General features: G+C 43.3%; 1 protein-coding gene across 1 annotated transcript in view; it reads left to right on the forward strand.

Moving 5' to 3' along the window:
- Positions 1 to 14,561, forward strand: part of ABHD2 (abhydrolase domain containing 2) — a 62,743-nt gene that overhangs the window by 16,041 nt on the left and 32,141 nt on the right. Inside the window, exon 3 of the mRNA XM_006905262.3 lies at positions 869 to 1,068. Coding sequence (XP_006905324.1) covers positions 875 to 1,068 — 194 coding nt within the window. The 5' untranslated portion in view covers positions 869 to 874. The remainder of the gene's footprint in view (positions 1 to 868; positions 1,069 to 14,561) is intronic.

Raw genomic sequence — 14,561 nt, forward strand, 5'->3', positions numbered from 1 at the left:
TTTTCTGCCGAGCAGCTAGGAAAAGACTGGATTTTTGTTGTTTTTGTCATCGTCGATGTTTGCTTGTATGTGTTTGGAGGGGTGTGTGTGTGCGTGTGTGTATCACATATAAGGCGAAGCAATCTCAAAAGATAAAATATTAGCAGAGTTTGAGAAAAGCTAGAATTGCATATGCATTTTCAGTACTCCAGATTTTAATTTTGGCTTAGCCGTTGAATTTGGTTACTTTCAGCCTAGTGGGGGCAAAAAAATTGACTGAGCTCCATTTCACACTGCCCGAAATCCCCCCAGAGCAAGGACCCCTGTGACCTGGGCTGGGTCTGACACCAAGGAGCAGATGGCTGAGTCAGGCCCTGGTGGTTTTATCTCACAGCTTTATCTCATCCTGCTCTGAAAACAGAGGGTTAGGGCCAGCAGGCAGTACAGCCACACCTGCAGGCCATAGCAGTCCCACCCACATATCTGTTCCAGGCTGTAAACTGGACACTTGGCACACACCTGGCACACCAGTTGCAGGTTAAATCTGCAGAGAGATTCGAGGCTGCCTGTTAAACACATCAGCATGTGACTCCAGGTCCCCCTCATCCTTTCAGATGGGATTTTTTTCTCTCGCTCTCCAAAGGATCCTATTCTTAGTGTTTTCCAATTTGCTTATCTTAGAAGTGCTCATTCGATTAAATAAAACAACACCCTACACAGTTTATCATTGCTCAGGACTGTGTGTGATTTGGGTTGTTGCCAGTTCAGTGATGTCCGTAAGGTGCCCACGGCAGTCCACCTGGGTGGGCCCTGTGGACACACCTGAATCATGATGTCTCCTAGTGTGTAGGCTCCACCCCTCCTCACTCCCTGTGCCTCTGCTCCCCAGATCAAGATGAATGCCATGCTGGAGACCTCTGAGCTCCCGGCCGTTTTTGATGGGGTGAAGCTGGCCGCAGTAGCTGCCGTGCTGTACGTGATCGTCCGGTGTTTGAATCTGAAGAGCCCCACAGCCCCGCCTGACCTCTACTTCCAGGATTCGGGGCTCTCACGCTTTCTACTCAAGTCCTGTCCTCTTCTGACCAAAGAGTGAGTAGACCTCGCACCTGCTGTGTGCTCGCCTGCTGAGCTGTTTGGCTTGGGCGGTGTTCAAAGAAGAACCTTCTCACATTGTGTCCTCAGGGCCTCCATGTAAAGTAGCAACATGGCTGTGAAAATAGCCACAGTCTCCACAGAAGTCCGTTTGAATCCTGGAGGGTAGGAGACAGAATCAGATCTTGGTTGCCTGGAGTCATCATCCGTGACAAGGACTTGGCAGAAAGCAGTAGTCATTTTTAGGTAGACGCAGAAAACTTGGACAACAGTCTAGCCTCTATCAAATGCTCCGTTGCCAGTTAGGGCAAACAAACAGTCTTTTCCAAATAATAAGCAAAAAAGCACAGGTTTATGAGTGGGGTACTCTCCAACTGTTTTATTGAAAAATGGACTGATATTAGTCAAGAGAAGCCACTTAACGAGAATGCCTTCATTCCGAGTGAACCAGAAATTGTATGCTTTTCAAATTGTCCAGCATTTTTCAATACTTAATTTAGATGATTCACTGACCTGGACTGGCAAGTAACGTTCGCGCCCGCTTTCAGATGCATGGGACCCAACTAGACCCAGTTCCTGAGCCATCTCATTTTTAAAGAGCTTTTGAAAACCAGGGTATTAAAAAAAATTTATAAGTTAACATGTAGATGAGTGTGAATTTGCAACCAGCGTTGGTTCCTGAAGAATTAGAGGAAGCCACAATAAAGCTGCTTTGTCTACGTTCCGGAAAAAAACATAGCGTAAGGGTTGATTCCACACTAATTGTTGAAAGTGAAAAGAAAGAAAAGCTGATTATGGCAATTTTTTACGGCTTTTCTTGTTTTCCTTTTAGAAATAACCCAGAGATTTGAAGCCCAACACTTTCTCTTTGCTTTTTTCCCTCCTTGGCACATTTTCTCCATGAGTCTAAGGTACTGGCCTGGTGCCATGTGACCTCTATTGAGGTGTCCCTCACCTACCTTCCTGGTATGGAAACGTGTCCCTGGTCAGTCTTCTTGGGCCCCATGGCTGTGTCCACCCCCTCCCGGCACTTCGCCACCCCTGTCCTTAACCGGTTGCCATGCTCCCTTCTAGTGAAACCCCAGTTAGAGAGGTGTGGAGGTCAGCTTCAGTTACTTAACTATGGTTTGAAGGTAGGTATGAAGGGGCGAGTTCCCCGGAAACTATTTCCTTCCAAGACCTGTCCTTTCGAAGGTAGGACCAGCGGTCTTAGAACATGTTGGAACATTATTTCAGAAGGTAAATTCCAAACACCCAAACTCTCAGACTTGAACATGACAAATGATTAAAGGGCAAAAAGGAGACACTATGTCACCTCCATCTTTTAAATGACCTCTTATTTTCTATTTAGATGCTTATTGTAGGAAAACCTGTGTCCTGCGTTCATGTAGTATATCACCAAGGTGTTTTCACGTTACTCTTTTGTCCACGTTACTGCATTTTGTATTTGTTGTAGATCTCTCGCAGGCAAATATGCCCTTAACGATTTTGAGGTCGGATTTATTTTTCCTCTCATTTTAAGGATGAGGAAACTGGGAGTAGGAGAGAGGGAAACCGACCCCAAGTTTGTGACTCCAGACTTGATTTCTGTCTTATCTGTGGAGAGATGGATGGAGATGTTTTCGGGGCGCAGGCGAAAGGAGCGAGGCAGAGCACAGTGAGAGGCCAGCTCTCAATGATAGTCCTTAGCAGGACGGGCCCCAGAATGGCCTTCCAATTCCCTAGTGACCTCCTTTCTATTTTAATCACTCTGTCGGAAGCCACTGTCCTCCAGGTTCTTTCTCTGTGTCGCATTTCTGTCACGGCCTCCCATATGTTTGAAGCTGAGGGCAGGAAATAGGTCTGTTATGGGTAAGAGTGCTTCTCCTGGAACTTTGAAGATTTTTTTACTTAGAGGAAGCCTGTCTGCAGCCTTCGCTGACAATCGTCTGGGCTAGAAAGGTCAGTCAACTGATTTCTAACAAGCCGGTGGCGTTACTCATGACCGAAAGCAGCCGATTATTATGACTTGTGTGCAGAATCAGAACTTTTTTTTTTTTTTTTTTTGCTGTTTTGGAATAGAATAAAGTTGATGAAACATGAACATTGAAAAGAGAGGAGGGATTTTTTTCAAAGTCAGTTTTTAAATCTCTTTTAAGCTAATCTCTCCAAAGATGCATTAGAAACGAATTTTTTGATGTCTGGAGAAAAACTCTGCTTAGATGGGATGCTATGTTTCTTATTCACTTAGCAACAGATCAATATTTACCTAGTGATTCATATTTTTTTTTGTTCTCAAGAAGTGTTTGCTTTCAGCAAAACAAGCAGACTAAATGCTTAATTCAAAATTATGAGAAAAGCTAGATGATGATACAAATCTCCATTTTTTAATGAATAGGAGATTTAATGCATATTTTTCTTCTAGGAATGGAAAATAAAGTGAAATACAAAAACAGTCTATAATTCTCCTACTCAGAGATGGACACCATTAACTACTTTGGTGATCATCCCCGTGAGTTCTTTTTTCTGCAGGTACTTAACCCACTGAAATCAGGGGGGTCGTGTTTCCCATTTACTATGCCGTGGATATTCACCCACGCTGCTACCTTATCTCCTACCGTTTGATTTTTAATAGCTTCAGAAATTTGTCAGCCATTCAGATTTCCTAACTGCTCAGGCAGCAGCGTCCTAGAGAAACTTTGAATTGAAATTGGGACTAGGACACAAACCTGTGTCTTCTACTTCTAAACCGGCCGTGGAACCCTGGACCAAATGACAGCCCTCTGGTCCTTGGTTTCCTTCTGTGTCAAATGAACAGGCTGCTCTCCTGTGACGCCACACAGCACCAACGTCCTTCGAGTCTAGTACTAGTTCGTTGTCAGGAAGCGAGGCAGAAGTCCTCTTGGAGGAAGGACGCTGGGGGAGGGAACCCTGGCTGGGAGGTAAGGACAAAAACCCAAAGAGAAAGGTTTTCTTATCTGCTCTCTTCTAGCTATTCCCATCCCCCAAGGCTTTTGTTTTTCTCAGGACTTTTTTGACCTGTCATTTACTTATAGTAAATGTACAGACCTTATGTATATAGTGAAACCTACCTGTCCAGCCTCATAAGCCATGGCATCCCCCATCGCCCATGAGGTGCATGCTCCCTGCGCTGGTAGCCCCTGGCTACTCCCAAACCCCTTCCTTTTTCTCTCTGCCCAAATGTCTCTCATCCTGTGAGAAACATTTAACTAGCATCTATTCTGAGAAAGTCCCCCTGACTTCCCCCAACTCCTTCTCAGTCAGAACACACCCCTCTTCCATCTTCCTACCCATGTGTTTCCCCGGCATTGTAGCTTCTGGGTCCATTTAGCGCGTTCCACCTTGTTGTATGGGAATTCGTGTCTTTCTTCTTCATTAGTAGAGTACTGTACCCCAAATCAAGAGCCACACTCCTGACGAGCCGGAACAGGATGGCTAGCGATATAATGCCATTCTGCGTCTTACTTTCAGTAGACAGGCACAGGTGAGGGGCGTTCTCATTTGGGCAAATGCCGTGTGCGCTTGGGCAAAAGCAACCACACTGTCTCCAGCTTATGCAATCAGTGCTGCTCAGGGGCACTCAGTGAAATCGGGTGTACCTGTCCCCGACAGTTTGTTCATTGGGAAGTCACTATCCTGCCTCTGAGAGATGTTGTTGTTCATTCCTTTGGTTGGTGTTTTTGGTCTTAAATTAAGTCAGGGCAACCCGAGGTATATGTGAAAGAGCAGTTTGCAGCCTCCGCCCTTCCTGTGGGCCCAGCTGAAGTTGCCATCCCGGTTAAAAAACAAAGGCAGGCAGCAGGTGCCCCGGCTCTGGAAGCCTGCTGTCATAGTTTACGTGTCCCCTGTGGGAAGCCAGGCCTCTGCCTTTTCACTCAGCAGGTCTGTCAGTTTGGGTCATTGCATAGCTAAAGATGAAGGCACTCAGGAGGCGCGTGATGGAGGCCTCAGCCAATACACAAGCCTAGAAACCAATAGCCGGGGTGTTTTTCTGAGACACCGAGGAGCTCCCCCCGCTACAGGGTCTGAAGAAGGAAAACAATGTGATCGAAACCACTACCACATGTTGGTGGGTGAGAACTGGATGTTATTGTTCTGTGTGGGTTTGAGAAATACTGGAAACTTGGGGCTGGGAGTCACCCCCATTCCAACACCAAGACGAAAATAGTAGTTGCCTCTCCTTTTTGAGCGTTTCCGCCTACAGGAGTGGCAGAAAGGCCACGACCTACCCGTAGGTCGTAATGAGCTCATCTTCTGGGGTTTTCCCTATTTCTCTTCTCACTCACCAAAGAACAAAATCCAAAATATAGCTCTAGTTTTCTGTCAGGAGTCCCCCATTAGTCTTGGTTAATGAACATTTGAGGATCTACTTCTCTGAGACTCCATTGTTGGGAGGTATTTTAAAAAGGACCATTTTTTAAAAAACTTTTTCATTATGGAAATTTTATAGAGGCATTTTTTTCTATTGGTTTCTACACAACTATGCTTCCTGATGGTTTCTGATGAGGCAAAGCAAAACTACTTTTGATTTTTCTCTCAATACTAATTTCCTCTCTATTGCTATCATATATATTTACTTCCAAACCATAAGTACTCACTTCTTTTTTTATGTACCCAAAATAAAAGCCCAATTCGATATGTGAAAATACTGTATTTTCATAGATATGCAAGATACACTATTTTCGTTCCAGTGTATGAAGGACGTATTCAATCATTAGAAGTACTCAACAGAAAAGCGCTAATTCAGATCTCTGATAGTGCGCTGTATGGAGTTATTTTCCAGATCTGAAGAGCGTAGGACTTGGTAAATATACTCTTATTCCCCTGCCATTCCTTCCTTGCCTCCTTTTTTATAAGGCTATTTGCAGTGGCAGTGCCAAAAGGGGAAGTGAGGGTGAGGGGCTCGGATGTGGACAGTTGATGTTTTCTCAGTCTTAAATAAAGCATCATCCAGGTGCAGCCTCAGACACTCCCTTCTAGTCAAATTGCCACCGCTATATTCCTCCGAGGTAGAAATTTTGAAGCTAACACAGCTTATTTATAGCGAGTTAAAGTTGAAAAGGATTTTATTATCTTGGGCTTAAATTCTTCTTAATTCCCTCTGGCTCACAGAGACATTCCAGATCAGATTGAGATCCTTTCCTCCTCGTCTGAACACTAAAGCTTTGTCCTTTTTATAGGATATACTCCTAATTCCCAAGAGTCTAAATTCCATTGACTTGATTTTACCCGTTTTAAGAACTGTGCAAATATTTCCTTAGATGCTTGTGGTAAATCATTAACAATTGCAAAGTTGCTCTGTGGGGTTCTGATGTACTGATGATACAGGCAGCACACTTATCTGGAAACCTACTTTGTAAGAGAGTTCTTAAACCATGAAAGACTCAAAATCATTTTTATCAAGACTGAGGAATGATGGTTAGCATTCGTGAAGTCACGTTTTCGTCTTAAAATTGCTCGTGTTTCTGATGACATGGGCCAAACCCAACTATCAAGGTGAAAAGGTTGGATTGCTAAATCTGAGATACTGTCCTCTGTAACGAGACTGACCCAAATGTCCCAATTTTCTCAGGACTGATACATTTTCTGAAATGGGGGATTTTCAATGCTAAAACTGGGGAAGTCTCAGATAAACAGAAGACTCACTGTCTTCTGCCATCAGCTGGCAAGGTTTTGTTTTTGTTTTGTTTTTTTAATGAGTGGATGTGTATTTGGTAGTTGGCGTTTAGTTTGCCAGTGGCCAGGTTTAATTTATTTGGATGTAGCCCATCTTCTCTGCCTGTGCTCTAGCAGGTCACTTATCCAGGAGACCATCAAGCCAGAAAGGAAAGTGCCACCATCTTGGAGGCCTCCTGTATTGAATCCAGATGACTAAGCTGAGTCTGGCGAAATTCATCCACTTTCTCTAACCTGGGCACAGGTCATCGCTTCTCGCTGGAGACTGCCTTCACACAGGAATTGCTGAAAAACCTAAAAGGTTCAGAATCCAAAACATTCAAGACTCCCTTGATTCAGTTTAGATGGGAGGAGGCTCAGCAATCAGTTCTAGTTTCCAAAAATGTATGAGCAATCTACTGCCCTGTTCATCGTGCCTGAGTTTATTCTTCAGGGCTCTACCATGTCTTTAAAAAAGCAAAAGAAGCTTGTGCTGAAGCATATAGATGGGCAAGTGGGCTTCGGCTCCATGCCAGGCTTCCCCCATTACTAGGTCACCCTGTCCAGACTAGATTCCAGGGTCCCTCTTGGTCCACCAGTCATCCTTAACTTATAATTCTAGTTAAACTACTTTACTTAAACCTAATTTACTTTATAGGACTTTCTTGGGATCAGATCCATTTCTGTGGTCCTTGTTTCTTACGGTTGACTGAAAATTGGGCCAGTATCCAGGAGCGGGAAATGGACCTCAATTTCTAGAAAATCTAAAATGTCCAAGTGTAGCCAGCTTTTGTCACCTTCCGATGTTCTACTGATCCTGTGATTCAGTGGTTACCAATTTTGATCTCAAACTGTTCTTTTTCCCCACCTGTTCCTCGGCTCGCCTCCCTGCACTCCGGTACACGGTATACTTCATTCTACAAAACAGTGTATGCTTTATTGGTAAAGCATAACTAAGACAGTAAATGGACTTTGAGAGTGCATTCTGGAGGGTGGACAAGTCCGATTTCTAAACTGTCAGGGCCACGTTGCCGTCCCGCAGCGTGGAGGGTTAAGGGCTGACTGCTGCATTTCAGGAAACGACTGACTTTGGGAGCGAGGTCCTTTTCCTCAGCCTCGAGATCACCTTCTGTGCAAAAGGAGTCTGTTGGTGGGACTGGCTTGGGGATCAGAATCTACTAGGTGATATAATAATATTTACTCGAGGGAAGCATTTTCCTGGGTTTGTAAGGAAATCCGCCTCTCCACAAAATTCTGGGAAGAGAAATTGTTACTGATACAGAAAGCTGTAATCCTTAGTGAATTGATTTTTTTCATATGACCATATGAGATGCCATCCCTATTGCCACCCAAATGACTGTCTGCTAGGCTGAGCAGTGCCCTCTACCCAGGGCCGTGTGCTCCTCAGGGCTCTGCATCTGCCCCAGGTGGCTGCCTGTGGTGCTGTGTCATCGTGAGCCATGGAAATGATTCAGTCTGTGGTGGCTTGTGAACCACCCTAAATCTCCACCCATTGTCAGCTTCTAATCATAGAGCGACGGCAGTAGGTTGGCGTGGGCACGTGACATCAAGCCAGACAGCTTAACTTTGGAGGTGGCCATTGAAAGAGTCTGTAATCTGAAGCATTTGGGAAACCGCCTCACCTGGAGGTCAGTGGCTCATCCAGAACCACCTGTGGCCTCATGGCAGGAACAGGTCTGGGAAGCAGCAGGTTGTGTATTTTTCCACATTTCCCCGGGTACTAATGCCATCGCCACAACCGGCCTGACTTTCCTGTGACACGCAGCACCAAATCTTCCTGCTGGCGAGACCCTGAACTCGTGTTTTCAGCCAGACCACAAAAGTGTGAACCAGTAATTCCTTATTAATATGAACTGAGAAACGTTCATATAAATTTAAAGCATATAAATATATGCTTTAAAATTTGAAATCTGCCAAGCCGTCATAGCGCAGACTCCTCCTTCCTCAGTACTTCATTAAGCAAGGTTCTTCTTGGTGAATAAATAAATACGTGTGTATATATAAGTCAGTCAATTAATATTCAGTAACCCGTTCTTCCAGTCTATTCATCGTCTGCGTGCCACGCTCACCTCTCTCACATACATATAATCCTTTTTCTCATATTTCCACCTTCTCTGTTCATCAAAATCCTCTCCATCCTCAAGGCGGCCTCACTTCCTAGCTCCTCCAGCATTCTGTAACCTTTACCCGCCTTCTATCCCTTTGGTTCCCACTTGACAGGATATAACCATACCTCCTGTGTGTATGTCTCTTCACCGGCCAACTGCATTCTGAGGGGCGTAAGGACAGACACTGCCTTAAATTCTCTGTATTCTCTATGGCCGCTGCTTTGCACAAAGTCAGTGCACACTGATGTCTGTAGGTGGTTTGGGTAGAAACCAACGTGATTAAGTGTTGAGAACGAACTTTTAGTAGTAGGGTGACAAAACAAAAGCTGAGAAAGGAGGGAAAAAACATAGGAAACTAGAGGAGAAACCCAAGTTGGATGAAGGTTTTTCCCAAGATTGAGAAGGAGCGTGCAGAGGCCCCGCGGAGAGGGGATCTGGACCCAGGCTCTGCTGTGAGAACGGCCTGGGCTCAGATGCCAGCTCTGCCTCCTCCTGCCCAGGTCACCTCACCTCGGTGAGTCAGTTTTCCTCATTTGTAAAGTGGGGATAGTAGTACTTATTTCACAGGTTCGGTATGAGGATAAAAACAGCGTGTGAAATGATTTATAGGATGCTTGACATGTGTGAGACTTTCATAAGCAATGCTGCTATGATTACCGCCATTTTTATATGGATATCATTAGCTAGATCAGTTGTGTAAATGACAAAGGGCATATAATGTACGCCGAGTTCTTACAAGTATATTTGCACATCAGTAAGACCTAGGGGGCTAAGTGGGTGAAGGATAGGATTAGATAATTCCCACAAGAGGAAATACTAGTAATAAACACCAAATAATATTCACAGCCTTAGTAACAATGAAACTTTTAAAAATGAAATGTTGTTTGATACTCAAAGGAAAATCTGGTAGTATTATTGATATGAAATCTGGTGGGATGTGGTTTTAGTCAAGGTAGGCTAGTTTAAGCTGTGCTAACTAATTACCCCTAAACCTCGGCGTCTTAAAACCACAAACATTTTTTTTTCTCACTCATGCTATGTGTTTGCTTTAATTGACTGGAAGGTTCTGCTGATTGTGGTCCCACCAGGACCTTAGCTGATGGAGGTATCATTTCAGTATCTGCTTTTGTGGTCACCAGCAAGACAGGAATAGGGATGAGACAACTCACACGCTGGCTCTTAAAGGCCGCTACCAAGAAGTGACTCGTCATTTATTTTTTTCCCTGTTTCATTGGATGAAGCAAGACTAACGGCCATGCCTAACTTCTGAAGTGCAGACACATCCTGCGTCTACATGGGGGAGAATAATGGCGACCACAGAGAGGGATTCAGCCCCGCTCGCTGACCCCCCTCAGTCTGTCTCTCCTCACCACCACATTGGCTCCGCTTCACTTCAGGACGTCATCAGCTCTTGCTTGGCCTGATGTCCTGGCTGTACCTCTATCCTCTGTCCTTTCTAATTTGTCTCATCTTCTAAACCACAGATTCGATCATGCCATGCCCCTGCTTTAAGGGGCTTGTAGCATGCCCGTAGGGTGAGGACCAGCATCAGCCCTTGCTTCTGAACACATCAGGTTACCCCACATGTCCTGAGACCACGTGTTCTCTCTTGCCAGCGTCTTACATCTGCTATTCTGTCTACCTGATGTCCTTTCGTACCTTTAAACAGCCTTCTGATTTAGAGAACAAGATGTCACCTCTTTGAGGAGGCCTACCGAGCATCTTCCCCCACACTCAGAGCGAGAGGTTCCCTTCTTGGTTGCCTTATAGTGTCTGGGACTTCCATGATACAAGTTACATTCATTTGCATTAAAATTATGTATTAGTCTATATTCCCATGATAAACTGTGAAATAACGTACTATTAACAAAAAAACAATAACAGCAAAAACAACAAATACTATCACTTCTTGAATGCCTATGATGATTCAGGCACTGAGTTCAATGATTTCAATATATTTTCTTTAATCTTCAGAACAAGACTATGCAGCAGGTGTTAGTCCTTGCCCCACTTCTACTCTCCAGTTTGTAACTAATAAGTAAATACAGCTCAGCAAGGTGAATTGATTTGCCCAAAGTCACAGAACAGTCAGAACTGAGATTGGTCCCTGGTCTCTTTGACCCCATGGTTTTCCCTGCACCGTGTGTCCTCACTGCCCAGTATAGTGTCTTGCACATAGTAGGTGCTCAATAAATGTTTAATGAGTGAATACATGAATACACAGATTATAAATAAAGGAGTAAAAGTGTTGATTCTACCACTAGTTAACCCAAAGAAATCATTTAAACAAAGATAAAAGCTAAAAGACTTGATTAAAAGTGGCAGAGAGAACGTATTTTTTTTTTATTCCATCCCGAATCTCCACTAAAATGATAATAAAGGATGAGAAGGGTACAAATTCTCAAGAACATAGAGAATAGGAGAGGAGATAAGAGCAGATGAGTGGGAAGCGATGGTCAAGCGGACACCGACTTGAAGACCAGATAAAGCAGACTCCTAAGCCTGTAGGAGGGAGGCGGGGCTACCAGAAGGAGGCAGATTTGAAGGCTGAGGAATCAGAGGCACCAGCTGCCTCTGAAGATGGGGTGTGGAATATATCTGAAAACATGAAGATTGGTGGAAAGTTCCCCAATCTGCTCCCCATCTCACACAGCCAGGAAATTGCCTGTTTGCTGTGGCAAGAGATGGGCAGAGTGGGGGTGGGAGTGAGGCACCAAGCCATAGTCTACCCATGGAAGGTCCTAAGCACAACCAGGTCCCCCAAGGACGTGGGGGAGGGTTTCCCCTCTAGGGAAACTGACCAACCCAAGAGAAAAGTCCCAGAGACACTGTCATTTGGGGGTCCTCTAAGAGAATGGCTGGAACCCACAGGTTGACAGGCCCTGCCTAGGTAGGACAGATGACTCTGCATCAGCTTTTTAATACCTCACACTGCAATAGGAGCAGCGAACCAGGAGTCCCGGGACGTTTGAGGAAACCCTCAGACACGAAAGACAAAGATACACAGCAATCAAAGAAAAGAAAAGAAGTGGAGGAAACACGGTGAAATGAGCCAAAGTAAACTTAGGTAAGAAAACCTGTAATGAGCATAGTCAGAGAGAAGATATGCACCCATGTGGCTGGAAGACGGGACTATGAAATTGGAACATTCAGAGAAGAGGAGGAGCTTTTGGAGGAGAAATGAAGAAGATTAATAGACGGATTACAAAATAAAATCGAGGCACTCTTCCAGAAAGTAGAATAAGAAGACAAAGATGCAAACTGGGAGAGAAATTAGAGAATCAGTCTAAGAAATCCAGCATCCAAATAATGGTAATTTCAGAAAGAAGCTAGAAAAAGTAGAAGGGAAGAAATTATCAAAGAAATGTCCCTTAGCTATGCCGTAAGTGCAGGATCCGAAACTTCAGATTGAAAGCTTCTGAAACCCTAGCCCAGATTTCTCCTAATTTCAAATTCCTATGAAATAAAATTAAGAGGACTCTGAACATACATGTCATCCTTTATAGTTTTGAAAGTCATATGTGGTTTATTGCTAATAATAAGTATGTGCACTAATACTAGCCACTGTCTTTTGCATTTGTCCTTCTTATGTAAAGAGAGATGGACTTTGCTTTAGCAGAACTTTGTAGAACGTACTTATCTGTGTGGTTTTGCAATGCTGTCATTACGTGAACGAGAATGAAAGTTTGATGCCCAAGCTGATTGAGTTTTCACAAGGGCGGAATTGTTGACTGTTTGAGGAAGTATTTTTCTGTGTTCTCATGCCATAGGAGAGGGCTGACATTTCAACAGGGCTAAGCCCCAGCCATCAACAGTGACTTCTTTCAGCTTTTTGGAACTGTTCCTGTTACTGAAAGCTCCAGGGCAGCTGCATCATTTCCTTCCACACTTCTGTTCAAGGCTCGCCTTGCTCAAGAAGCAGTGGTCACGTTTCCCCATAATTCTCTCATCGAGGTCGTGTCACCTTATTTTCTCCTTCAGTGTTGCCCTTGCCATAAATTTATAATAGTTATACATATCAGAAGCATCCTCACCTCCTTTGAAACTTATATTTATTTTTAAAAAACAACGGGTAATAACACTGACATTAAGACTCTCTCAGCCACCATCCAGTTCCCTTACACCCGTGTTTCCAGTTTCTTGATTATTTTTCCAGACATATTTAATGCGAAGACAGCAGTTACACATGCACACTTCTTCCCCTTTGCACAGATAGTGGTGTACTGTATATTCTTCTGCATCTAGCTTTTCTTCACACAATATCACTGATCCTTCCATCTGAGTGTAGAAAGAATTTCCTCCATTTATGTCTTGGCTGCTTGGTGTTCCATCGTGGACCATCATTTGTTTACCCAGTTTCCTAGGTGGAGGTTTTATTTATTTCTGACGTTTTGCTTTCACAATGCTTTAATAGCTAATTTTGTGTTTATATCACGCACACGTGTCAGTGGAGGATAAACTGGAAGTGGAAGTACAGGGTCAGAGGGGGTGTGCATGTGAAATTGTATTAGCTAATGCCCTCAAACTATCTCAGCAAGTACTATATGAGCGTATCTGTTTCTTAAAAACCTTGCCAATATCAGGGGTTCTCCTACTTTTTGGTATTTGCCAATCTGATAGGTAAAAAGTTTTTCCTTGCTGTGATTTTAATTTGTATATCTCTTATGAAAGAGACTGTTCATCATTTTCCCATCTAAGAGGTATTTTTATATTCTTTTTGGTACCCCTGCCCCTTTCTCTAATGGTCGTTGGTCTTCTTCCTAACCATTTGAGAGATCCCTTTATGTGCTAAGAAAATCAGCCCTTCTGCTATGAATTGCAAATAATTGTTCCCAGTTGTCATTTGTCTTTTGACTTTGCCTATGGTGGTATTTGCCATGCAGATTTTTTTTGTAATGTTTGCATAGTCAAATCTTTCAATCATTTCTTATATGGCTTCTGGGATTTCTGTTTTCCGTAAAAAGGTCTCCTTTGTTGCAGAATTATATGTAAAAAAAAAAAACAAAAAAACTAAAAACTAAACTTTCTTCTACCACATGCATGGTTTTGTTTTCTATTTTGAAGTGTTCGATCCCTCTGGAATTTATCTTGATGGGAAGTGTGGCTCCAACTTAATATTTCTCTAGATGCTACTCTTTGTCTAACACCTTTTAATGGTTAATCCATCTTTACCCCATTTATCGAAATGCCACCTTTTTCTCATACTAAGTTTCCTGGATATACGTAGGCATATTTCAGTCTGCTCCGATCTGTTGATAATCCTGAATACAGATACCACCAGCAGATTAGTGGCTTTTTAATATGTTTTCTCGTGGGGGTGGTGCCAGTACTCTCTCACTGCTCTTCTTTTTCATATTTTTCTTGGCTGTTATAGCTGGTTCATTTTTCCCTATGAACTTTATAATGCTTGTTCAAATCCACATATAAACATCCTGTTATAGTTACTGTGTATCTGTTAAATTTATAGATAATTTAGGGAGAATCAACATGTTTACAGTGGCGGGTTTTCCAATGCAAGCTCATTTCTTCCAGGCTCTTGAGCCCTAAAGAGCATTATAAAATTTCCTTCTTATCTCTTTCTCAGGATTGTGAACTCCCTGGGAACAGGAATGGAGTCAGCTTTTGAGTGTGGGTTATTAGTAAGGATATACATATACTAACAGAAGAAGTGTATTTTTAATTAAATATTTTAAGAACCCATGTTTT

Source organism: Pteropus alecto, unplaced genomic scaffold, assembly GCF_000325575.1.
Source record: "Pteropus alecto unplaced genomic scaffold, ASM32557v1 scaffold60, whole genome shotgun sequence".
NCBI classification, from domain to species: Eukaryota; Metazoa; Chordata; class Mammalia; order Chiroptera; family Pteropodidae; genus Pteropus; species Pteropus alecto.